At 44.2% G+C, this 27,643-nt stretch overlaps 2 protein-coding genes across 2 annotated transcripts in view; both read left to right on the top strand.

Moving 5' to 3' along the window:
* On the top strand, positions 1 to 4,949 carry LOC134458975 (major intrinsically disordered NOTCH2-binding receptor 1-like). Its single transcript, XM_063211338.1, has 3 exons — positions 1 to 147; positions 3,244 to 3,480; positions 4,761 to 4,949. The coding sequence occupies exons 1-3, from the start codon at positions 1 to 3 to the stop codon at positions 4,947 to 4,949; spliced, it is 573 nt and encodes a 190-aa protein (XP_063067408.1).
* A 9,419-nt stretch (positions 4,950 to 14,368) lies between these two features.
* Positions 14,369 to 27,643, top strand: part of chsy3 (chondroitin sulfate synthase 3) — a 251,207-nt gene continuing 237,932 nt past the window's right edge. Inside the window, exons 1-2 of the mRNA XM_063211339.1 lie at positions 14,369 to 15,766; positions 22,623 to 22,906. Coding sequence (XP_063067409.1) covers positions 15,049 to 15,766; positions 22,623 to 22,906 — 1,002 coding nt within the window. The 5' untranslated portion in view covers positions 14,369 to 15,048. The remainder of the gene's footprint in view (positions 15,767 to 22,622; positions 22,907 to 27,643) is intronic.

A 27,643-nucleotide genomic window follows, 5' to 3' on the forward strand; every position in this document is an offset into this window, starting at 1 on the left:
ATGGACATCTCCGCTCTGCCCAACAACAACCACCCGCAGAAGTTCCTGCAGCTGGACGTGGGCATGCTGCCCGCCAGCCACGGCATGTTCCAGATCAACGCCGCGCTCAACGGGCACAAGCAGTGGCACAACAGAGTCTACTCGGAGGTACTCTCAGCAGAAGCTTAATTTTTAGTCTTAAAACTCTATGTTTCAACACTATTAACTACCTTACACTCATTTACTGAATCTCCTCTGAGTTACTGTATAGGCAGAAGCAGTGGCACAACAGTCTATTCTGAGGTAGAAAAGACCATTAATCTGTACTGAGGAGTGTTTTCTGAGTAAGGCAATAGCAGTGGCACACAATCTAGTTCAGGGGTGTCAAACTGAGAAACAGTGGGCCAAAATCAAAATCTGGGACGAAATCGCAGGTCAAACACAATATTTATTACATAAAAATGGACTAAAATTGTGCACTTTATACTGGAAGGCAAATTTCACAAACACTCACAGATCAGTTCAGTTCAAATACTCTGTCATAAATGAGTGGGAGATTTTACACTGTCCTGGGACCACTCATACAGTATTCCTGTGACACACCAAATTTCATCATATGTGTGTGTGTACCGCATGTGTGCACCAACTGTAATATACATTTGAAATGATCTGGCAGGCCAAATAAAATCACCCCGTGGGCCAGATTTGCCCCCCGGTCCAGCGACATCCCTGGTCTAATCTGAGGTAGGCAGACAAGACCAAAGAAACTCAACAGAAGAACAATCTCTCGGGGGGAAATGCATTGGCCACGGTGTAGTACGGGGGCGTTGCCTGAGGACACGAGTGGATGGAAAATTAACTCCCTTGCGCATGGTCATTGGTCAGATGGATACAATTTCCGTACTCCCTTGCGCATGGTCAGTGGGGGCGACACCATGATGGATAATTTGTGGCCAAATTAACGGCAGCTGTTGGTCAGCAGTAATTGCTGGGGGTAATTAAGGACAGCTGACAAACATTCACGCTGTCCTATGACCTCCGACCCTCGCGGAAGTGTCACTGCATGCTTCCCTGATGCTTCCAATACTGACCGTAGAAGAATAATAACATTTCCGTACTCCCCTCGCCATCATTTCGTACTACGCGGGCCCACCGGTGAGTCAAATCTGCTTTGCTAATTATGAGGGGCCCCTTTCAGCCTTATGTGCCTGGGCCCTATTTCTCCCTCAGCCCAGCCCTGGACCACACCCCACCAGCCACCCCACATAACAAATACCAATTGAACCCCTGGTCAGGTCCCGGGGTCAATGGTGCCATGGGTTGTTGAGGTCTTGTAGGTGCAGCAGGGCACTCATCATAGTTTTCGATGAGTCAGGGTTCCCCAGAGTTTCACAAGGGAACATCCACAGAGGAGCACGGAGTGTATGCCTGGAATGGGAGAACTACAATCATTGTCTATTTGGTGCTATGACCTTCTGTGTGATGTGATCAGAGGAAGTCTTTGCCTAAATCAAACTAATACATCAATAAAAGTGAATTGCAGGTAGGCCTACAAGAAGTGTTTATTGCAGAGTTGGTTGTATCTTTGTTGCAGGTCAGGCAGTCTGTGAGCCTGTACAGGACCATGGGCAGAGCAGCGGGAGAAAAATAGCGATGAAGAAAAGGATGACAAATAATAATGCAATAATGAACAATAACAATAATGAAACTACAGTATACGGCTGTATATATAATGCCTGTTTATTGTCCCCTATTTTCTTTTAATTCCTTTGCTTTACTGCGATACTGTTGAATTACGCTTTGGTCGCCGAAGCTTTCATCATCATAGCGCGGGCGGCGTTGTGTTTTCCTCAGTTTAATAACTGTGTTCCTTTCTTCTGGGCCGTAAACAGCATTAGCTTGTATGAAGTCGGAATAAAGTAAATAAAGTGTAAATAAGGCCTGTGATGGTAAACAGTGAGTCACTCTCACACAATGACTCATAGTCCCAGATATTGAGATAAACAGCTTACTCTCTCTCTTTCTCTCCATTTCTCTCTCTCTCTTTCTCTCTCTCTCTCTCTCTCTCTCTCTCTCTCTCTCTCTCCCTCTCCCCCCTCTCTCTCTCTCTGTCTCTCTCGCTCTCAAATATTTTGTCTTTATTTATTTGTTTTTAAGCACTCAGCATAATTACTCCACTTGGTAAGAGAATGGATGCACAAGCCTCTCTAGCCAAAACACACATTTGATGAGACAATTAGCCTTTCCATTGTAGCACGTTTACTTAACCCGTTAAGGCACGTCATTATAAATTTGCTGATGCCAGAATGGCAATGACCAAGTCATAGTGTATTACTAAAGGCCCTCTGATGTAATAGTAGTGTAGTACTATGGAAGTTAACTTTTCAATTACTATTACAGTGTGTGACTGGAGGTATGGCATGCATTATGGAGCTACAGGTAGAATATGGGATGAATACAGGAAAAAAGTGGCCCAATTTACCTGAATTCACCCCGCTTCTTGTAGCAGTTTATTTCCAGAGTTTATGCTACCTGTTCAGGCCCGTAGTCAGCCTTGTGGTAGGGGGGATCTTTTTCCCCCGAAAGTGGACTTCATTTGGCTCCCTAATCCAATGTCCCCAAATACACGAGCATACTTCAAATATTTTAATTTAGACATATTTTATTCATTATGAGTTTGCTGTGAGTCTGTTGCTGTCCTTAATTGTTTGTCTGTTGCTCCCCATTCTTAACATAAATGGACACGAAATGCTTCAAATTACTGCTATCTGACAATTATTTTCATTGTTGGCCCAGTGTTGGGGGGTTCGAGTGGGGGTGGGAGACGGGAGGGGGGGTTCGAACGAACCCCTCGAACCCCCCCTGGCTACAGGCCTGCTGTTCAAAAATGGTGGTGGTAGAGTTTCATAAGAAAGATGATACCAATTTCTAAGCATGATGACTTAGAAATTTTACAGAATTCATAGACATCTTGGGTTTCAAAGCTTACTGTAGGCTACCTTGGTCAGAGCAGTAATTGTAAATGTATTACTTTGTAAATATTTATGAACAGAACAAATTTGGCAGTCACGGATAAGCGATTAAGGTGTCAGGCTTGTATCCCAAAGATTGCCAGTTCAATTCCCGACCTGCCAGGTTGGTGCGGGGAGTAATTAACCAGTGCTCTCCCCCATCCTCCTCCATGACTGAGGTCTTATGAGTAGTCTTTCACCATAATGGCTTTATTTTGCTTTGCTTGTGTTTTGTGTTTTCTTTTTTTCTCAGAGGGCACGGAGAAACTTGAGTGTGAAGACGCCGTCGCCTCAGGGGAGCCCCGTGTTTGTCGACTCGGTCCTTCGAAAGCACGTCACGCCAGTGACCATGACGCCAAAGATCAAGACCAACCCTTTGTACTCCGACATGGTCATCGATGTCCCAGACCACCCGCGGATAAAGCCCTCCTGGACCGTGACAGATTATGACAAACACGCAGCGCACTGTAACCTGGGAGACTATTTGAAGGTCAGTATTGCATGCAGGCCCGCTGACACGGGGGGCACAAGCAGGTCAGTTGTCCCGGGCCCAAGGGGGGGGGGGGGTATGCAGTATGGGGTAATAATACAGCAGCTGAGATGTAGTATGCTGGGCTTAGTTAAGTTTATTTGGTTTATGTTGACAGGGACCATGTGCAAAGTACCGAACATTAATTACAAAAGTAAAAAGATGACCTGCACCAGATTATATTTTAGGAGCTAGTTTCCATCTGAAGTCCCTGGGCAGATGAAAAAAATGGTTCACAGTGGTAACAATATGGCTGTTGAGTAGTATGCTGGGTTTCCCATGTTAATGCAATATATGATATATAGGCCTACATACCATACAAAATACATGGATTAGAGAATTTAATCGGACCTTATAGCAACTTTTATATTAACATTAATCCCTTTGTGGTTTGGACTTAATAACATTAAATTCCCTTTAAGGGCAATGCAGCCTGCGCCACATTTCTCTGTCTGTCTATGGTCCAGTGGATCCAAATTAAAAGTATATATCTTCACCTTTAGTTCAAGCACAGACAAAACGCCACTGAACGGTGACTCCACACAACCTTTAGCGCTAACTGATAGCGGTGATACCATGCCTGGTGTGTCATTTGACTCCCAGCAGAAGATACATCGTCTGTAACATCAGCCATCTGAGATCAGATTAGAATACCAAAGTGCCACCGTATCCCAAAACAACTGCAAGAAGCCAGCAGTCAAAGTATAGGGCCTAGAAGAAGGAGAAGGGTAAAAAAAAACCCTGACTTCACCCTTTAATTTGATGCAAATGATTACGCAGCCTTAATTATAAAAGTAACGGAGTGAAAAGCGTCCCGCTCCGCTTCACAGAGAAGATTTCATATTGAACTAGCCATCTCCCTTGAGGTAAACGTCTGAGCATTTGCTGACTTCACACATTTTTTGGACTGATGAAGAGCTGGTATATACGCGATGATGAAATGAAAATATCAGGCATCGCTTCCTTGCTTTTAACTCAAAGGAGCATTAATTTCACAAGGGGAGCCGCTTTAGGCTTCAAAACAAACATCAAATAAATAAAAAATGATCCAACAGCGTTGGCTGTGTGCCCATTTGAACTCTGACCTCCAACTTAAGGTGTGTTTTTTTTTAATTCAATGTTTTGACTGCCACTCCGTCAAGCTGTTCAGATAAACAGCTTCTGCCATTTTTAAGTTCATTAGGCAATTGCCTTGCCCAGGGTGAGCATCAGCAACACTAATTAATTTCTCTGTGTTATAGGAAGACCCAGAAGAGCTCAACTTTTGGCTGGAGGAGCTTTACACGCCGGGCTATGACTGCCTGTTAAGGAAGAAACAGGCGGAGCTAATGAGGAGAAAGATCTGCAAAGTATTATGCCTCTTATTTCTGTCTTTGTGTGTCATTGTTGTCATCACTGTGCCAATTGTCGTCCTTTGTAATAAAGATTGATAAATATTTTTTTAAATAATCTGCAGCAGTAGGATAGTACTTAATTGGGTATATCTGTAATCCCTTGGGAGTTGATGTTGTTTACTTTCTTTTGTTCTGGATTCCAATATGTGGCAGACAAGTTGATTGTTCTTTGAAATCCTTGGGCGATTTCTTATTAAAAGAAGATAGTTAGTACAGAGTAGACAGAGGCAGGCAGAGAGTCAGACAACCACCAAAACAGAGACAAAATAAGAGAATAGCTTTTCTCTTTCCAATTTATCCCCCTCTGGTGAGGTGTTCTTTGGTCAAGTCTAGACTGTGCTGAATCTGATTTATCTATCCAACCTTTCGAAATCCACAGCTTGGGTACTACAGATAATGCAACACCAATGATACACTATATACAAGTCAGTGTGTAACACCCAACCTTCTTAGCACAGAGGTTTATTCGCTCTGAATAAACGAGCAAATGTCTAATAAGTGTGCAGTAAACGTCTCTCTTTTGAAGTATTGAACACTCCTGCGTTTACCCACACCTAGAAGCTGTGCATGGATCTTTGAACTGTTGCACCCAACCTTCTTAGGTTGGGATGCGTTCGACTTCAATTAGTCTTCCTCAATTAGCCTCCCGGGGATCAATTAAGTAACTCTACCCTACTCTACAACAATAACAAAGGCCAATTGTGCTTTAAATCTGATAATATTAGAACTAAGAATAAGATTGCACACTATACATAGCTTCTTACATTGCTAAGTGCCTACTACACACAGTAGCCAACTCCCATTTACTTCATTACAATGCAAACCAGCAAAGAGCATCATCCTTCTTAAGGGATGCAGAGAATTGCAGACAGTACTTACGGCAGTACTCTGCCTCAGATGCAGTCCCACGCTATCACAGACTCTGTTTTTCTCCTGTAATATAACTTCTTCTTTGCTCTATATTCTCAGGTCGGGTTATTTATTTGCCCATTTCCTCTGGCCTATACTCTCTCGTCTCTATTCTCTCTGTTTGTTTCACTTTCTCTTTTTCCTTTGTCTGTCTGTCCGTCTGCCTGCCTGTCTTTCTCTCTCTCTCTCTCTGTCATAGTACAGATGCACACACACGCGCGCGCACGAACGCGCACGCACGCACGCACACACACACACACACACATTTTCCAATGATCCTTCTCCAACTCTTCACCTGAGTAATTGCGCGCTGTGTGATTGTCTTCTGTGGCTCTGTCTCTTAACCCCCCCACGCACACCCACAAGAACGCAATCTTCATCCCTTCCTCTCATTTCCCCCTTTTCATCTTTCTCTCTTTTTTCTTTATTTTTCATTTCACCCTTTTCATCCTACTTACTCCTCATCCTGGTCCACCCCTTGTAGCTCATCTCTATGTTTCTCTCCTCTTCTATTTTCAGGACTTCGTCTGCATTTTCTTTTCTCTCCTCTTCTACTTTCTGTATTTTTTTCTGTACTTTTTTCCCCCGTTGCAGCCATTTACTCACCCTGTGTCTGTGTGTTCACATTTCTCCATTTTCCCAGCTTACAGCTCATCTACACTCCACATTCTATTGCCTTTCCCTTTTTCCCTATTTCTTTTCTTTATTTTCTGATTTTATTTCTATTTTTTTTCCCCTTCATTTTCTTTCTTTTCTCTTCGTTCAATAAGGGCTCCGTTTTCATCCTACTACACGTTCAATGTTTCATCCGCCGTAATAAACTTTGGCTGGGCCCAGGACAAAGTCCTCTGAAAGGGCCCCCCACCCAATACAATCAATGTAATGAGGACCCAATTATGGGCGCCCCCATCTCCCTGGGCCCAGGACAACTGACCCGTTTGTCCCCGCTTGTCGGCTTCCCTGCCTCCACCCACCCATCCCCTCTCCTGCCACCACCATCACCAACCTCGCCTGCCGTATTCATTTAGGGCCCCCTGCTCTAATTCTCCTTTGGATAATCTTCTTTGTCGTTGCTATTCCCTAAGCACATTTTGTACCTAATTCGTTTTCTCCCCAATCTTTTTCTTTTCACATATTCTTTTTTTCAAAACCTGTAATCTTTCCTGCTCTTCCATGTGACAAGCGGATTTTATCTTAAGTCATTTATTCTTTGCACTCTGTCATTGTTCCGACTGAAGTTTGTTAGGCTTCCTGCTTGCTACACTGTTTGGTTCTGTTTGGTAATGCTGTGTGGCGCGTTTGACAGACTGTCATGTTCACCTTCTCCATTGAATGCGGACAATGTTAGTGCCAACATAATTGGCACCAGAATCACCATGGTGACATGCTCCTACAGGCCAATGGGCATGAGGAGCTGATCTATGACTCTGTCCAGGGATGCAGACAGGGTTGCCAGATGAGGCTGATGATTTCCAGCCCAAAAAATGCTGCAAACCCGCCGGGAAGCACTAAATCCCGCCCAATTCTATTGATTTCTATGGCCAAAAATTGGGCACTGGATGCAGATTGGTCGTCAGGATGGGGGGATAACACAACAAATCACAACTTCAGTATGAAGAAGCATGTTATATTGCCATCTCAGAACTACTGCAGAGAATATAATGCATTGTGCTCAGCTTTGTACTTTGCTCAGAGCAGTATATTAGTTTATTACTTAAAGGGACACTGTGTGAGATTTTTAGTTGTTTATTTCCAGAATTCATGCTGCCCATTCACTAATGTTACCTTTTTCATGAATACTTACCACCACCATCAAATTCTAAGTATTCATTATGACTGGAAAAATTGCACTTTTCATACATGAAAAGGGGGATCTTCTCCATGGTCCGCCATTTTGAATTTCCAAAAATAGCCATTTTTAGCTGCAAAAATGACTCTACTTGGACCATACTAGGAAATATTTGTTTATTTCTAGTTTTATTTTAGTAAACTTTCTTGTAAAGATCAAATTTGGCAATAGGCAGCCCAGTTTCAATGAGCAGCATAGTTGCAGTACTTTTTTGGACCATTTCTTGCACAGTGTACCTTTAAGTAAATATTCATGGAGAGATCGAACTTGGGAATGAGCAGCATATGTGCAATGCTTACTCTGACCACAATCCTACATACTCTACCTTTAATTCCTATACAAGCAAATCTAATGCATTTCAAGTCTTTTTATTGTGGGGGAAGATTCATGTTTTCAATAAGCTAGTTAGGACACCGTACTGTTACACCGGGGACCCATGTTCGATTCTGGCCAGAGGTCATTTCCAGATCCTCCTTCGTCTCTACCTGTCCTCCCCTCTCTCTTCCCCTAACTTCCTATCACCATCTCATGCTGACCTGTCAATAAAAACCCTTAGGCCTACAAGGGGGGAAAAGTTTCTCATCTGAAATCCTGATTATGAACAACCGATTGACCACTATGCTGTTGACAGTTTTAACATGGGCAAAAACTGTTGCTTGTTGCAGCATTGGTATGGATGGTATCACATTGCACTGGTGGTTGCTTTTACAGTCCTCATATGACATCACAAAAGGGTTAACCACCACTTGACATAGGTATATGTTGATAATGTATCACTCTCTTCCTCCTTTGTCAATATATAATGGACTTGCAAATGGGATTTGTCAGTTATTTTATTCATAAGGAACCATGTACAATTTGAAACATTTATGTTGCTGCAGTATTTGATGAGCTAGCCTTAGGGCTAACTTAGACATGCATCTGTTATAGGTATCACATTACATTTTGCTCTTAACCAGAATACATTACAGTTACATATTTCAGTAGATGGCTAGATGTCTTGCCCAGGGGCACATTCCGCCATGGATTAGGCCAGTGGTTCTCAAACTTTTTCCATCATTCCCCCCTTCAGAGGGTCTGAATGCTTCCCAGCCCCCCAAGCAACAGCAGTACCCGCGCAGACTGAATTTGTTATCGCCGCCGCGCAGAATCAAAGGAAAGGTGGCTTGTGAGATTAAACAAAGAGGGACTGCAGTCGAATGCAGATGTGTGTTAATTTCCTATGCTATTCAAATTCATGGCAATTCATAATATAATGTTGGTGAGGGCTTTAAACGTATTGACTTATTGGCGAGACAGGAAATCATATACTTGGGGGGGGGGAAAATCCAATATCAGATGTCACACGCCCCCCCCCTGAGGTGCCTCCGCGCCCCCCCAGGGGAGCTTAAGCCCCACTTTGAGAAACACTGGATTAGACATTGCAGGGGAACATTAGTTATGTACTGCCCCATCTACATTCTTCCTACAGGTTTGGAATTTAAAACAATTTTAAGGTCTAAAGCTCTAAACCAGTGGTTCTCACACCTTTTTTGAACAAATGTCCCCTTGACCTCATCACAAGCCTGCCAACGCCCACCCTACTATTAAAAAAGTTAAATGGACTAATGCCCCCAATAAAACATAAGCACAGCCCCCGTCTCAATTGTAGCCTGGTTATCTCAGACTTTCAAATCTCTTCGAGACTAGGTCTAACCAAGAGCATAACAATTCCCAAATGCCATAGTTGACCCGCCTCCCTAGGTTTGCTACTGGTCGGGGCCAGAAAAGACTGTGCCGAAGTTTAAACCAAACATTTTCTTCGACCTGAACACACCTCTAGAGCCGCTGGAGCTGCTCAAAGTTAACTGGTTCCCCACAAAGTGGGTGGAGTTCCCGATTTTTCCGGAGATCAGAAACGATATTTACATTGATCTTGGCCTGACTGAGTAACTAGTATGGCTTTCAGGCCGACCAGAACGGAGCCGGTGTCGGTGCTCGCACCAGTTACGTTCGGCACTAAAGTGTTTGTCTGCGAACCGCCAGTGTTCATACCGGGCTCTGAGCTTTTTCCGCACGTGACTGTGCTACCCGGATGATGACGACCACGATGTCGTCACGGTTCGCAGAGAAAAACCTAGTATTTTGCGGTTCGCATTGCGAACCAATTTTCCGGTTCGCGAACTCAAATATCTGTGGCATGAACACGACGGTCGGTTCGCGATTAGGTGCTGGAACGGGCTCCAGCACGGTTCTCAGTCGGCCTGAATGTGCTATAGGAGGGCGTGGCCTCGATATCTCAACTGTATCCTTCTCAACGCCCCCTGGGGGGCTCTACCACCCCCGTTGAGAAACACTACTCTAGAAGATATCCATGACACTTTTCATCCTCATTAAAAAACTTGTAATCCAACTGAGCTCGTTCATTGTAGAACACATTCAAATTGGCAACATGTGAGCACAGAGAGCACTGATGATGGCAACAGCCTGAAACGTCTGCTCTACCCTGCTCTGACAAAAATAAAAGAACTCCTTGTGCTTGACCTTAGTGTCTTGTTTAGTGTGCGAACCTGCTCCAACTTTGTACTTTACTTTTTTTTTTTGGGTCCACGCACCTACTTATTTTTCGAAACAATATCCTTGCCTCCTAACATGTTTTGCCCTGCAATGGCCTTCAACAGGACTTTTGATACAACACATATTGTATTCATTCACAATACCTGCATCATTTATACAAGAGTGGGAGAGGGTACGAGGCCATCAGCAGAGATGTTCAAGGGCCTAAGCACCAGACTCAGAGAGGAGTATTGAGCCATCAGGGCATGATGAGAGCAGAAACACTGATGAGAGCAGGAGATGAAGAAAGCAGTAAAGCCGACGGTCCGACTCTCTGGCTGGCTGAAGGCAGCTTTATTACTTTGGAGTGAACCGAAGTTCAAGGCTGAGTGGGGTGAGTGCTTTCTATTTCCCCCCTCTATCTCTCTGTCTCTGTCTATCTCTCTCCCTCTCCCTCTCCCTCTCTCTCTCCCTCACTGCGGTACCTCTCTCTCTATCGTTCTGACTCCCATTCCCCGGTCTTCTCAACATTTCGTGTGAAAAATGGGACGGCTGTCAAAAGCTTGCCACGGAGCGGAGCATTTTATCGCCGTGGCGCGATCCCTTTCTGTCATGCCACCGGGAATGGATCATCACTGCAAATGCACCAGAAATGTCTTGGAAAATAATTTAGCTAGCAAAGAAAAATACTACCTCCAAATACATATCATATAGCAGAGTTTGAACTTGAGCTGGCCGACTGGTCGATCGATCAGGTTGGATTGGCCAGAGATGGATAGCCTACACCACATCCAACTTTTCTTTTTTTCGGGCACTGCCAATGTTCGTAACATCCACGGTTGAAAAAGTCATCATGAGGTTTGAAATAAAGAGGTATGTATGCTTGAACTTCCACAACATAGATGTTCTTCCAGCTCTAAGATCTCTTCTTATTCTGAGCACAACTACTGCTTCTATATTATTGCATTACATTGCATTACATTTAGTTGACGCATTTATCCAAAGGGACTAATAGTTACTTACAGGGTATTGGTTACATTTCCTGGACAAGTACGGGGTTAGGTTGACCTGATAAACCAGACTAAATGTGACGACTGAATGAGAAATTTAGTCAGGCCCCGATGAATGACACATGGGAAGATTGTTGATGGAAACAACCCATTGTTTTTCAAGTTTCCTGCATTGTGATTGGTCTGCCAGACCCAATCTAGACCCAATCTAGGCTAGACCCAATCGCAGGCAAAAATAAATTTGGCCGCTGGGGCTAGTTTACTAGGCTAGGGTTAGGCACAGGCGATTCTAGTGTCAATGGGGGCCCCAAGCAAAAACCCAAAAGAATAAACATTTGATACAAATTGCCGCTATTATAGTTTGAAGTTGAGCTGTGTTTCACCATCTACTGTGCTGGGGGCCCCAAGCGGCTGCCTGCCTTGCCTGGTGACAAGATGCACCTCTGGGGTTAGGTGCCTTGCTCAAGGGCACATCAACCATGGAGTGTGGTAGAGACAGGGTGAGATTTGAACTGGCAACCCTCTTATCTAAAGTCCATCTCCTTAACCACTAAGCCACGGCTGCCCTGTGATCATGGCAGATATCCTGCACACCTTTTTCATTCTGTCCAGAGATTGCACAGACACCTGTTACAGCTATATCTATGCATCCATTCACACCTAATCCACCCATCCACCCATCCATCCATCCATTCATCCATCCATCCATCCATCTCATCCATAATGTTCAGATCAGTTTTTCTAGCATGCATTCAAATATACAGTCAGAGCTATAACATTTCAAATGTGCATATTCTGTATGCTGTAGGCCACCAACCAGCCCTGAGTCTTTTTGAAGCCATTGAATTAATCTGGCTTGCATATCAATTGCAAAAATAAACCTAAAGAGAAGAAGAAGAAAAAAGGGTTTGATAAATTATGTCTCCTGCTTTGAAGCTCTTCTAATAAATTGCTTTCAATTGTACAGAGAAAGTACATAGACTATCTTGCCCGAAATAATTAATCCCTGGCCATGTCAGAGGGACTTGACAAGTGTTATATCTACTTGGGCTGTAACGATACACTCAACTCACGATTTGGTTTGCATCAAGATTTATAACCTACGATTCGATACACCCCACGATTTCACATTTGCCAACATTATAAAATAAAATTATGAATAAAAAATATGAAAGTTTATAGGTAGCATATACAGTAGGTAAAAAATAGAGGCTAAAAACAAAAAAAAGTTTAAATGTAATAATCATGATGATTTGAAGCTTGGAAGCACTATCACTTCATATCATGTGGTTGTTTTCTGGACTGATGGGTAACAAAACTTTGAAAGGGCATATCACGATACTGCCTCCTTGTATCGCGATACAGTATCGTGACTCTGTGTATCACGATTTCTCGGTTCGATACAATATCATTACAGCCCTAATATCTACGTCTGTGTCTCCGAACACAAAGGATGTGCCATTTCAGGGCACTTACCGCAGAGAGCTCTGTCACCGCAATCATCGTTCTGTCTGCATTGCCCACAAAGCTATGATTGATTATAGCAAACCTCCTCTCCAACTCCAATTGAAATAGGGGAAACAATTAGGGCCTTGACGTTATCAAGACCAGATTTGTCCCTCTCTATACTATAGCCTCCTCGAAATGCCATATGATTTAGATACCTGGCAACAACTAATTTGGGGTTTAATTATAAAACGTTAATGAGAAAGGTATAGACCACTGATGTAAATCCCCCAGACAGGCTGGTGAAAACAAGCAGACGAATGCACAACGAGACAAATCAATTAATTCAGCAAATATTGATCATGCGTGTGGCTACCTCCTGGACCTGGTGCATCATGTGTGATGTCTGCCCTTCATATGGGATAGAAGCTCAAGGAGAGAGATGCTCGAGTTGTAGATTATGGTCTTGTGTTGTCAAAAACTGACAAAATCGGGGGCCACACACCAGTGGTGTAGTCTATGTGGGTATACGCAGGTATACGCAGCTACCTCAACATTTCAGGGATTTCAGTATACCCACTTAAAATTGATTGATCCTTTAATTAGAATAGCACATATACAGTATACCCACTTCAAAAAATGATCAAATATACAGTACACCCACCACGAAAAAGTAAACTACACCACTGCCACACACCTTACATTCAGTGCAAAGACAGAAGCACCCTCTTGAATCTTGGGTTCAAACCTGAAAAAAAAAAACATCCCGAACAAAACATCATGATTAGAGGTATTTTCAAAGAGAAGGCCTACTGGTGTACTGAATGCTGCAGGGCTGTAAATCACGACAGGATTGAGAGCCATGGAGAGGCTTGCCTCAGTGAAGGGGGGGTGGACACGGATCGTTATTGGATGCAGTGACCTCTTCCTTCAGCTCACATATGAGATATGCCCTTTAATATATTTTCTCTTCTAGGTGTCACAGGGAATGTTCACTTTTGAGGTAATCATCTAACTCCCAAGCTGGCTTATAAAGGGCAATATTTATTGCGCCTCGCAGGTAACCTGACTGCCAAAACATTTTGAGATATGAGTGATGCATGGTATTTATGTAAATGCAGTCTCCCCCTCTGTGATGAAAAATGAGGCTTTACAGTAAGACGCCCTGCTGCCTACCACTAGGGGGCAGGCTAATGTAACGCAACAGACTCATTTACAAACCTAAAATCTTGGTCGCTCACTCGCAAATGAAGAAAAAAAAACTTTTGTTCAGTACAACAGACTGTTGACAGTAGCCTAAACAGCTGTCTTGTGATTTGTTTGTTTTTATCCATATAATCACTTTTTTAGGCCTACATTGCCAGTAGGCTATGAACATTCAAAAAGGCCCATGTCAATTTTCCCACAGGGGTAAATATGTGCATATTCTTACCCGTCTGTTAAGCCTATACTGAATTCCACTGTTCATGGGCACCTCTTACGCGCAGCTCCAGTTCTTTCAAGGTGAAAATAAAGTTTGCCTACTCAAGGATTCCAGGGCACGCGCCTATAATATTATTGGCGGCTCCAAATCAGGTTCACATGTGCTGCTGGTGGAGCCTCTGTGGGGTTCCTACTTCTTATTCACCGAGGCAGCCGTGGTGGTGATGTAGGCTCGCCTCTCTCACAGCTCTCCCTCAAGACGTCAGCCTGCATGGGAAGAGAAGAGGAACAGTCAGCATGCATCGCTCCGCCCTCAGCCTGCAACCGAGACGAAGCCTTCGCCTCTCCCGTTACTTCTGACACCGTGAATATGTGTTGTGACACCGCCGCCAGTCTTTCGCCTCAGCGGGGACGCAGTGAAGAGGAGAGATTAGCCAGATGAAAAGTTATTTAGTCAGCCGTCAAATTGTAAACAAAATGGCGAGTCGGTCGAGGATGTAATAGCTTCATGGCAAGCTAGCTGTACCTTCTGAATGGTATGAAGTCCAGAAACTGTTCTTATATCACTGTAACGTTGCGAGCTGGGAAGTGGAGAACACCCCGACGGTCGCTATGTCCTTGGATATGATACATGGATCTTCTAATGCCTATTTCCTAAAGGAACTATGAGTGTCCCGGACCGTTATGAGGACTGCTGGCTACAGTGTTACCTTTCATACGAACTGTGCAACTTCTTCCGTCGCGCTGGACACTGCAACTGAAGAGGGCTCTTGCCAAACGGGCGCTCCAGAAAAGTTGATATGTGTTTTGGATGCAGAGCCAATGTGCTCATGAATCTCTTCATGTTGCGTTAAACTGGTGTATTTCAGGGATGCTTCTCGTGCATTCAGAGAAAAGAGAAGCTGTTGCCCTCAGGTATCGCTTCTCAATTTGGCAGTGCACTTGGTTGGTGTGATAATCATGTATGGGACTCATTATATGGGCTATATCCTCATACGCATCTAAGGAACTTTGCATTGCGCATTCTTTGATCTTTCTAGAACTGCAACCTACTCTAACTGTTTCTGCCATGGCGCTCAGGTCAAGGAGACTTTGGATGAGCGTAATTGTTGGGGTCTTTCTTGGATTTATGGCTACGTCTTGGCTCATTGTCCCGAGGATGATGGAGATAAGCGGGAAGAGGAGGCGGTCGGCCGTGTGTTCATACTACAGCAATTCGGTGAACGTGGCCAAAGTTCCCGAAGTGCACGGCAGCACCGCAACGAGCAATGCGTGGCGCAAAGAGCCGGAGAGCCCCCTGTCCAGCCAGGAGGGCAGCGAGGAGGAGGAGGAGAGTGTGTACCGGACAGGGAATGGGAGCGGGGATGGAGGAGGACCTATAGCCAGACCCAAGCATTTCCTCTACGTGGGTGTCATGACAGCCAAAAAATACCTTGATTCACGAGCAGTGGCCGCGTATAGGACGTGGAGCCATTCCATTCCAGGGAAGGTGGAGTTTTTCTCCAGCGAAGGCTCGGAAGCGGTGCCGCTGCCAAGTCCTGTGCCCGTGGTGTCTTTGGCTGGCGTGGACGACTCGTACCCTCCCCAAAAGAAATCTTTCATGATGCTCAAATACATGCACGACCACTACCTGGATAAATACGAGTGGTTCATGAGGGCAGATGACGATGTCTACATCAGAGGTGAATAACCAACTTTATCTACTGTAGTGCAATATTTAGCCCTGGGGTCAGACAAGTCAGTTTCTAATTCAGAGACTTGGCTGGAGTCAAGTGAAGTGGTAGGCCTACTGTGAGGAAACGGCCAGATCCTCCCCCAGTTAAGTGACAGTTCCATGTCAAAAGGCAGCCCCCCTCAGACAACAGGCACACACCAAACACGTGCTGTTTGTTGCCATCACAAACGCGAAGGAATCTAGGCCAAACCCCGACATATTTACAGGGCTGCCACACTACACAGCGTGTGAAAGTTTAGGAGCCAGTGGTCTGCTTTCAGTGATCGGCTAATCCAGCTTTCAAAACGACCATTGCATTACCCTGCCATTGATTTTTTTGCGTGGTCCCGAGAGCCACGGAGAAATTACCAATGCGGATAGCCAGATTGATTAGTGGATGCAGTGTAATCCCTATGAAATCATCCCTGAGCAAAACAAGTCGCTATGTTTATGTCTATGCGTATCCTCCTGCAACTCACAAACAGCATTAACTTACACTTCCAAAGCACTTGGTTCATTTTCTCAGATATAGACTCTGCTCAGATGGAAACTGTGGCCAAGCGCGTGTGGATAATTTACTCAATTCAATGTTTGATAAGCTCGCCATGCACAGGAAGTGGACCATTTATTTTTAGAAAGCAAATGTCTGTGGTTTGAACATGACCACAAGCATACTTTATCTTTCAGTTTAGTCGTGATATTTATTTAGCCTTTCAAGCTGTTTATTTGTAACATCTTTTCAATGTCCGGTTTTTCAGCTGCATGTGTGTGTCCTCTTCGCGTTACATCCCTGCCACTGACCCGACCGTCAGTCCGTTTTATTTCAGGCGAGCAGGGAGCGTTCATTATGAGGTTAATTCAATATAGAGCCCACAGCATTCGGCCGTAGAGGCTGTCCTCAGATTCCACTGCCACGCTGAGCTGTCCACTGAATAGCTGGCATTCTTACCGGACCGACCTGAGGTGGAGAGACAGAGGTGCTTTTAACTACTGGGCCTACCCAGTCAGATTATCAGTATATTTTTTAGCATGCATTATAATCTAATCTAATGTTTTATTTGAGTTAGTGTGCTGAGCAGATATGGTCTGAGAGAAAGCGGTGAACTGATCACCATTGAAAGTGCACCACAAAATGCTTGCACATTAGGCCTATAGTATCCCCCCCCCAGGAACCATTTGTTCTTGCAGATGTTAACTCTTACTTAAAACTTTGGTTATACCTTTGGCTATATCTCATCAGTAAATAATCTGCAACACATTGTGTGTTGAAGTAGGTAGAGAAAGAGACACAGAGACAGACAGGCACAAAGTTGAGATGTTCAGGACACATTAAGAGAAAAGTCAGACATCTAGACAGACGTGATGTATCATTTATAAATGATAGCCTATAGGCCTACTGATTTGAAATAATTAAAAAGACAACAGACACCAAATGATGAGTGTTAGGTAAGAGTTACAACAAATGCAAACTAAACTCTTAACTCATTCCGATAAAGTGCTACATCGTTTACATTAAATGGGTACCCTTTGAAAAAGCAAGAGGGTAGTAAAGTAGAATAGACAAACATTACTTACTTTTTTGGGGGGTGGGGTGGGTCTGTACCTTTATTTGTGACAGGACAGTTAGAGAGTTGACAGAAAAGGAGTGGGGAGAGAGACGGGGAAGGATTGGCAAATGACCCGGGTCGCCGGCATAGTAACCGACACAATACATAAGACGTTATACATACAATTGCACACATTAAACAGATAGCACACACAAGCATACATTAAACCAGACAGACCACACACACACACACACACACGCACACACACACACGCACACACACACACACACACACACACACGCACACACACACACACACACACACACGCACACACACACACGCACACACACAGAGGCGAGAGAGAGAGAGAGACAGGCAGACAGACAGGCAGCTGTGATTGATATCATGTGCCATAGCTGAGTGGTACACCGTTTAGGGCAGCTAAATGATTCAGAAGTGAGGAACTTTATCCATTATTACTATATTTTATATTCTCATTATTAGAGGGTGCCATATGAAATGATGTGAGTTCAACATTTGGTCAGATATGTGCATAACTCAGTGTGAAATCCATAGACTTATTCATGCCTTTGGAAGGAAAGACACTGTTAACTCATGTCCACCTCACTGCTCATAGTCCCATTTGTGAGTTTGACTTTGAATGCAGACACTCCACAACTTGTTTATAGGGTCTATCCAGCATAGGACAAAATGAAACAATTTTGGAAACTTGCCGGTTCAGATGACGGATCACTCTTTGTTGGAAAACACACTCTTTTGTTGGATCACTTGACAAAAGAGTTTTACAGGAATTAAATTGTTGTGAAGTATTTTTCCACGATGATCCTTGACACCTTGGAAGATCTGTACTGTAGTCAATGTATATTTTGTGTCTCTGCCTTCCGTAGATTGTGGAGGCATCTTTCTCTCCAGTTCTCCATCTGACCATGCGTTCGTCTGGCGGTGCCTTCACAGATTTTTATCTGCACGCAAACTTTTGAAAGGGAGGGCCGATTTTGACCATATATTGTGTGTCAACACTCTTTAAATGTTACATGAACTGATTGACATTTGCAGGCCAACACTTAAAAAAAATGGCCACGGATATAGGCCTAGGCACCGGTTCCACACATTTCCAATCTCTCTGCAGGACTAGACCACAGTTTTTGGTGTGCGTATAACCAAACAGTAGCAAGTCACACCACATTTGAACCGGTCTGGTGCCTCGGGGTTACCACTGTATAAAAACAATAATAGACTTCTCTCTAGACTGGCAGATGGCTTTTGTTTTGGTTGGGGAAACAACTAATGATCTCAAGCAGGGAGGAAACCTCAGCTGGAATGGAAGAATTGTACAGTACTCTTCTTCTGCTTCTTCTTCTTCTTCTTCTTCTTCTTCTTCTTCTTCTTCTTCTTCTTCTTCTTCTTCTTCTTCTTCTTCTTCATCTTCTTCTCACAGTAGACCAGTGTTTCCCAATCTTTTTTGTGTCACGTACCTTCTAAGCTTTTTCACACCATCCTAACTCCCTTCTTCTATCCCAATGTGGTGCTCCATGCCTTTTGTACCTTTTTTCAAAGTACCATTCAAGCAATGGGCTCACATACCTTGAGTGGCAAACGTGCCCCTGGTTCGGAAACACTGCAGTAGACTGGCTCACTGGTGTTACACAATTACCATGTCACTGAACGTCTTACTCTCAATATTTTCAAGAAACTCTTCTACTGTACAAAGGCAAAGTGTGAAACCAACTCACGATATTCTCATACTGCACAATTAACACAAATAGTTTAATGCCAGCCCCTTCACTGGCCATGTTTAAGCAACACCTTAAGACGCATCTCTTCCTGGAGGCTTATGGCTGCTAGTTCCACAAGCACTTTCACTTACATGCATTCACACACACGCTCACAAACGCGCACACACACTCACACTTCCCAACACAACACTCTGTGAAGCGTCCTTGGGTGTTTTGAAAGGCGCTATATAAAACGAAAGTATTATTATTATTATTAATGTGTTAACATTATTTTTACCCCTGAAGACACTACCCCTGTTATAAATGAGCTGTTACCAGAATGCAAATGACCAAGTCGTAGTCTGTCATAGTGGTGTAGTGCTATGGTAGTTAACCTTTAAGAGTGTGGGTTTTTGAGCATTCTATAAAAAGAATGTGTTCTATGCAAGAATCTACAATTCCATATTGTATTGAATGACGCCCAGAATTCTATAGAACTTTCACTGCCCGAACATTCCTGTCACACCGGTGTGACGGTACACTCTTAAAGGTTAAGTTTTTTCAGTGTCTATTACAACGTCCGTGTCCGGTAAGGGGCTACCACAGGAAGAATCAAGGCATTTAGGCAGAAGACAAAGGGTTTGTCATGTAAAGTCACTTTCCAGTCTAATTTAATTTTGACTGCCTGTTGGCCTTTGTGACCAGTATCTGGGGCAGTCATGGGCTTGCTGTTAAGCCAGAGAGGAGACAGGATCAGGATGGAGAATCGTAATAGAATAGAGGAGTAAAATGCACTGTCTTTGGTTAAGATGTTAAGACATGGCCCCTATTATAAATGTACTGTTTGTTACCAGAACAGAGTTGTATAAAATAACAGTAGAAATAGTCTCACAGACATGACTATAATATAGTCATGTCTGTGAGACTATATTATAGTGGTATGATATAATATGGTTTCAACTTTGTAATATCATACTAGTGTTGTAATTATATCTGTAAGAGTACTTCTACTTTATACTTTGTACAATGGCAATAACCAAGTCGTAATGCATGAGTGTGTGTAATGTCATAGTAGTGTAGTACTATGGTAGTAAGGTCTTTTCAACAACTATCAGAGCGTTCCTCTGTTGGAATGGTAGGTGTGCATCATGAGGCTGTTGTATCTGCAGCACTTTGGCTGATCCGGTTCAAATTCCCGCATTGACAGGTGGGTGGGAGATGAGTCACTACTGCTCTCCTCCATTATCCTCTGTATCTGAAGTACCTTGGCCATGGTAGCCTGCTGTCCCCACACACACCACACCGCTCCCTGAGGGATCTGGGGCAGCCATGGACTTACAGCTAATACAGGGAAAGGATGGCGTGCTAGTTAAGTTTACTGTTTGATGTTTTTTCGACATTCAAAAATAAAACAAATGAGTTACAAACATAGAACAAATTAGTGACAGTAGAAGAAGAAGTAGAAGAAGACAGAATACTAGAATGCACAATACTACTTTATATTTGGTTGAGGTGTTGTATCTGTAGCCAAAGGACTTGGTTCAAATCCCCACAGGTGGGTGGGAGTGAGCCAACACTGCTCTCCTCCATTATCCTCTGTATCTGAAGTGCCTTGGCCATGGTAGCCTCCTGTCCCCACACACACCACTCCGCTCCCTGAGGGATCTGGGGCAGTCATGAGCTTGCAGTTAAGCCAAAGATAATGCAGGAGGAGGATGGCCTGCTAGTTGATTCCAGCCTGATAAACCAGCCTACATGTGAGATTGGATGTGTAATTTAGTCTGGCCCTAATGAACGATATATCCGGAGATTGTTGATGAGAACAACCCGTTGTCTTTCAAACCGTGCCTGTGCCTATAGGTCGGCGCTCTGACCAATCTTTCTCGTTGATGTGCTTTCCCAACGTTGCGAGCTTCGTCGTCACTCCCTCAAAACTCCCAGACCGTTTTGATTCAAAACAAATTCAAAACAAATCTCTGCGTTGTGATTGGTTTGCCAGATTCTTGGCAAGCCTGGCAGACCACTCAAACGATGCGAGGCCAGACCACTCGCAGCCGAAAAATTTCCGCATCCAACGGGTGGCACTGGTTTACTAGGCTAAGTTGCTTCTGTTTACTTAATGTTTTTTCGACATTCAAAAATGAAAGAGTTACGAATATAGAACAAAAACAGTAACAGTGAAAGAATAGAACACTAGAATGTACAGTACTTCTGTATATTTGGTTGAGGTGTTGTATCTGTAGCCAAAGGACTTGGTTCAAATCCCCACAGGTGGGTGGGAGTGAGTCTACACTGCTCTCCTCCATTATCCTCTGTATCTGAAGTGCCTTGGCCATGGTAGCCTATACTGTCCACACACACCACTCCCTGAGGCACTGATGTGATGTGCTGGCCTCACATGTGTGATGCAGAAACGGTGTACTGCACAGAAGGGCGTCGTGTTCATTGTGTACTGATGTGTTCACAATGTAAAGACTGACAAAATGTAAAACCACTTCACTTTTTTCCACTTCACAGGTAGCGAGTAAAACTTCCTTCTTTGTATGCTTCCTTTCATCTGAACTCCTTTGTGATTAATGTGATTCTCATTGTGTGCTACTCGTTTGGTGAATCACAACAATATCTTCCTTCTGAATACGTATGCATTGAATTTTGCTGTGTTAATCCAACGCTTAGAGAGTAAGGAAGAAAGTGCTAGCTTAGCATTGCAAAGCTTACTGTGTGCCTGACCATTGAAAACTCCCCTCTTTCTCGGATCTTCAAATGTTCCACCTCCACTCCACTTCAAATGTAGCAATAGAACTACTGTTTTATCAGAACTCCTTATTAAAACTTTATTTTCACATTCTCAACATTCTCAACATTCAACATTCGACTGTGCTGTGTGATCACGGACAAGTTATTCCTTTTTGAATGTGTAATCACCAGTAAAACCCCCTTTAATCCATTTCTTATTCTGCTTGTATGCATGTGTAACGAGGTGGAATTCAGCCCAAAAAGTGACAATTAAATTAATCTGATTTACTCATATAAATATAAAATATCTCCATCCCTTCCCCATAGTAGGAGAGAAGCTGGACTCCTTCATTTGGTCCCTGGACAACTACATCTTAGATTGTCATACAACTTACCAGTAGATGATATTACAGATATTACAGTGCACTGACAATAAGGTGAAATGTAACCTAAATGTGTAAAATCTCCTTCCACCCACAATAGGAGAGAAGCTGGCGTCTTTCCTCTGGTCCCTGGACAGACAACAGCAGCTTAGAATCCCATTGTACAACATGATACCACAGATATTACAGTGTAACGACAATAAATTGAAATGTAACCTAAATGTAAAATCTCCTTCCCCACATTAGGAGAGAAGGTGGCGTCATTCCTCTGGTACCTGGACAGCAGCAGCCTAGATTCTCATTGTACAACACTAGTATATGATATTTATCACATATATTACAGTGTACGGTACTGAGTCTGACAATAAATTGAAATTTAACCTACATTTAAATGTAAAATCTCCTCCCACCCACCACCACAGGAGAGAAGCTGGAGTCCTTCCTGCGCTCCCTGAACAGCAGCAAGCCGCTGTACCTGGGCCAGGCCGGGCTGGGCACCAAGGAGGAGCAGGGGAAGCTGGCGCTGGAGCCGGGGGAGAACTTCTGCATGGGCGGGCCGGGCATGATCTTCAGCCGGGAGGTGCTGCGCCGGATGGTGCCCCACATCCGCACCTGCCTGCAGGAGATGTACACCACCCACGAGGACGTGGAGGTGGGCCGCTGCGTCCGCCGTTTCGGCGGCACCCAGTGCGTCTGGGCCTACGAGGTGAGTGGGTCAGTGTGTCAGTGTGTGTGTGCGTGTGCGTGTGCGTGTGTATTCACGCAGGATATATGCTGCCAATGCTGTGCATAATTTAATTATTCTGGTGTGTGTGTGTCTGTGTGTGTGTCTGTGTGTGTCTGTGTCTGTGTGTGTGTGTGTGTGTGTGTGTGTGTGTGTGTGTGTGTGTGTGTGTGTGTGTGAGTGTGTGTGTGTGTGTGAGAGAGAGTGTTGGTGTACATGTGCGTATACGTGCAGAAATGTGTAAGTGTGTTAAGAGTTTGTACTGTCGGAGGTCTTGAAGGCTAAGTCTGTTGCGCTATGAGGTGAGTCAGTGTGTGTGTGTGTGTGTGTATGTGTGCGTATGTGTGCGTGTATGTGCGTGCATACATGTGTGAATGTGTGTGTTTGGAGGGCGGTGTCAGACTGTGATCAAGTGGTGTTTTGCTAGCGAAGGCCAGATTAAATTGATTTACTATTGGTGGAAGGGTTTCAATGATTAGTTGTTAAAGCTTGCACAGTATATAAGTGAAGTCTGTGGTGTTTGTCCTTGTCATAGGAAGTACATTAATAGCTAACATCTTACCATTTCATTGAATGTGTGAATGGACTCATTCCATTCACACATTCAATGAAGTCCCACTTTTCCTTGCAGTATGAAAGGAACCAATCAATGGGAACTATTGTATGTCATCAATATCGGGGAAGTGTGCAACAATGCTTACAGTACTTTCTCAGATATGACTCTGTGAAAGTGTACTGTACGTAGTTCGATGAAGTCCAAATGTTTCTCCAGTTTTCAAACAAATATAACATTCCAAAGAAGATAAACACAATCTCAGAATTGAGTAAACCACAGTGCTTGTCCACCATCAGCGAAAAAAAAATGTCCCTATGTATAGTTGTACATAACAACAATCATCATGCATTTATTTATACAAAGTCATACGTCTATGCATTCATAAATACACATTTACATTCCAAAAGCCCCTCCACGGTAGCATTAAAATTCTAGTCTGATTCATAGGGAGAAGAGACATGTCATTCTCTGTGGGCCAATCTGTACTCGACAATTCAATGTATGAACGTATGCATTATTGCATGTGGAACTTACCAATGTGCAGTAAATTACTTAATAAAGTCAAATGCGTATGTTGGCAATAGGCGCCTGTTATGATTAGCATACAGTACATGGACCATAGTGTAGGATGGATTGATTTTCTCGAGGAACATGCTGTGTTAAGTATTGTTGCACTATACCACCCCGGATGTGTAGCGTAGCAGCGACTCAGCACATGGCATGTGTAATTCAGTGCCGCTGACAAGTGAAAATGGCCGTTTTTATGGCTGCCTTTAGCCTACCTTCTGAATGATCTTTCACTTTATTCTGGCGTAAAGCCCATACCTCTCTTCAGCTGCTAACAGTCTAGTTCACACAGACAGATACACACTGCACACGCACACGCACACGCACACGCACACGCACACGCACACGCACACACACACGCACACGCACACGCATGCATACGTATATTCATGCATGCATTCACACACTCGCGCGCACACACACACACACACACACATACTGTAGTCTTCCCCCCCCCCCCCTCTCTCTCTCTCTCTCTCTCTCTCCCACACACACACACACACACACACACACACACTCACACACACTCACACACACACACACACACACACACACACACACACACACACACACACACACACACACACACACACACACACACACACACACACACACACACACACACACACACACACTGCTCTTTGTCTCAGTCTTGTACTTGCTCTGGTTCGCTGTCCAGGGTTGTTCATCAGCTCAGTGTTAAAAGAAAAGCGCCACACACACACACACACACACACTCCTGTTGTCTCCAGAGAAAAACGAGTTTGCTGAGCCCTACCAGGTGACACACTTCTTCTTAAGAGAACACTGACACACTTTTACCCGTGACCTGTATTTTTGTGTAGAGGCCTGTAGTTGTGTGTGTGTGTGTGTGTGTGTGTGTACTTGTGTGTGTGTGTGTGTGTGTGTGTGTGTGTGTGTGTGTGTGTGTGTGTGTGTGTGTGTGTGTGTGTGTGTGTGTGTGTGTGTGTGTGTGCGTGGTGTGGTGTGGTGTGTGTGTGTGTGTGTGTGTGCGTGCGTGCATGCATCTGTGAGAGAGAGAGAGAGAGAGAGAGAGAGAGAGAGAGAGAGAGAGAGAGAGAGAGAGAGAGAGAGAGAAAGAGAGGGATTGTGTGTGTGTGTTTATTTCTGAGAATGACTATGACAACAGAATGCAGGTCAGCAGTGTGGCCTTTGTTTGTGTGTGTGTGTGTGTGTGTGTGTGTGTGTTTGTGTGTGTGTGTGTGTGTGTGTGTGTGTGTGTGTGTGTGTGTGTGTGTGTGTGTGTGTGTGTGTATCCATACATGCGGATGAGAATGTGCTCAGTTGTTGCTTATTGTGTGTGTGTGTGTGTGTGTGTGTGTGTGTGTGTGTGTGTGTGTGTGTGTGTGTGTGTGTGTGTGTGTGTGTGTGTGTGTGTGTTTGTGTGTGTGTGTGTGTGTGTGTGTGTGTGTGTGTGTGTGTGTGTGTGTCTGTGTGTCTGTGTGTGTATTTTTGTGTGTGTGTGCCTGTGTGCATGAGTGTGTCTGTGTGCGTCCCTTTGCACATTCATTTGTTTATAGGTACGGCATGTGTCTGTGCATGCGTGCAGGTCCCTTTGGGCATTCAATTGTTTATGAGCCGTACTGGAACACTGATCATTATGATTATGTAATATTCATGGTCTGGGATGTGTATGAATATTGTATTCATGTGTGTGTGTATGCGTGTGTGCGTGTGTGTGTGTGTCTGTGTGTGTGTGTGTGTGTGTGTGTGTGTGTGTGTGTGCGTGCGTGCGTGCGTGCGTGCGTGCGTGCGCGCGTGTGCGTGTGTGTGTGGGCACACTTTTAATGGCATAGCGTCTATGCATTTGAGGTGCAAATGTGTGTGTGTGAGTGTGTGTGTGTGTGCAGCCTTCATCCCCCCTCCGTTCGTTCACTCATCGTGCTGATTCTCTTCGCCAGTCTGATTATTTTCCCAGGAATATAGGCCCCCACTAATGACATCTCCATCCCCGCTCATTTTCCCCCCTCTGAGGGATAGTTTCCTGTGCGTGTGTATGTGTGTGTGCCTTTCAGGCAGACTAATTTGCCCGCAGATAAATGGTGATGCGAGAGGGGATGTTTCCATCAGCGGGCAAAAACGACGCCATTTCTCAAGCTTTCCATCAGATTAGGGAGCGCAGGGGCACTGTGGCAGCGATCAGCGCCACCCCACGTTGAGCCAGCCCTCTGTGTAATTGCCACACGCATTTTGAATTCATCCGTTTCGATGTAATGACCGAGTGCGCTTTCCAGAACTGTATCGTATGTGTGTATGCCATATATAGCGTTCTGTATCCTATAGATTCTTATTATTATGGAGAATCGAGGACTCTGAGTGAGGGCTTGATTTGACTGTTTCGATTTAATGACCATGGGCGCTTTCCAGAATAGTGTGTGTTTGCCATACCTTTCAGAACCCTCCAGGTTCTTATTATGGAGAATCGAGACCTCTGAGTGAGCGCTTGATTTGACTGTTTTGATTTAATGACCATGGGTACTTTCATGAATACTATGTACTTGCCATACCTTTGATTCAATGACAGTGGGCGCTTTCCATAACTGTTCTGTATGTGTATGCCAAAGCATTCAGAGCCCTACAGGTTCTTAGTATGGAGAATCGAGACTTGAGAGTGAGCGCTTGATGTCATGTTTTTATTTTAATGACCAGGGACACTTTCCAGATCCAGAACGGCACGTGCATGGCATACCATTCGGAGGCCTATAGATTCTTATTAACGAGAATTGAGGCTGCTGCGTATGTGCTATAGGGAAGAGATCACAGTCAGACCCCTCTCCTTTTCTGAGGGAGCACAGACAGCCAGGTGCTCTCTTAAGCCTGTGGAGCGTATTCCGTCACTGTGAAAGCAGTGGTGATTTCAGAATGAAGCCGGAGCTGTTGTTTCAGATTTGTTTTCTTTTCGACGGGTTATTGAGAGTCCTCAAAGTACACTCCAGAGAGAAGAGAGATGGAATGGCGGAGTGGCGCAGTGTTGTTCTGAGTGCAAAAAAGTGGTGTTTTTGTGAGGGAGCCTAACGTCACACAGCAGGCAAAAAAAACTTGTCATTCAGCAGAAATCGTTTACATGGGATTCATCATGCTCAGTGTCATCGAGCTCTCGGAATTGAACACAAATCCAATTTCGAGATGATAGAGCACACCGTTTTTTTTCCCTCTCTCTCTCTCTCTCTCTCTCTCTCTCTCTCTCTCTCTCTCTCTCTCTCTCTCTCTCTCTCTCTCTCCAACCTGCAGAAAGAGCATCTTTCCATTTTCCGAGCGGCAAATTAAATTCACAAATGTGCCCTTCCCATGGAAATGAAGCTTTTTGAAGCTTCGAACGCTGTCATCCCACCGTCATAATAATCATAAAAGAGGCCACAAAAGGACAACAGATAGCGATGCTAAGCAGAGGCTCAAGAGGTTTCACCGACGACGACAACGGCTGCAAACTAAACAGTCTCCACTATGTCCTTTAGACCCCTGGGCACTAAGCATTTGACAGCACTTTTGTTACTTTGTTATGCATAATACCCCTTTTTCCTCGCTCATGAAGCCCCAGTGATCTATCTCGCCCAGGCCGTCCATAGTTCATAAGC

This window comes from Engraulis encrasicolus, chromosome 11 (genome assembly GCF_034702125.1).
Source record: "Engraulis encrasicolus isolate BLACKSEA-1 chromosome 11, IST_EnEncr_1.0, whole genome shotgun sequence".
NCBI lineage: Eukaryota > Metazoa > Chordata > Actinopteri > Clupeiformes > Engraulidae > Engraulis > Engraulis encrasicolus.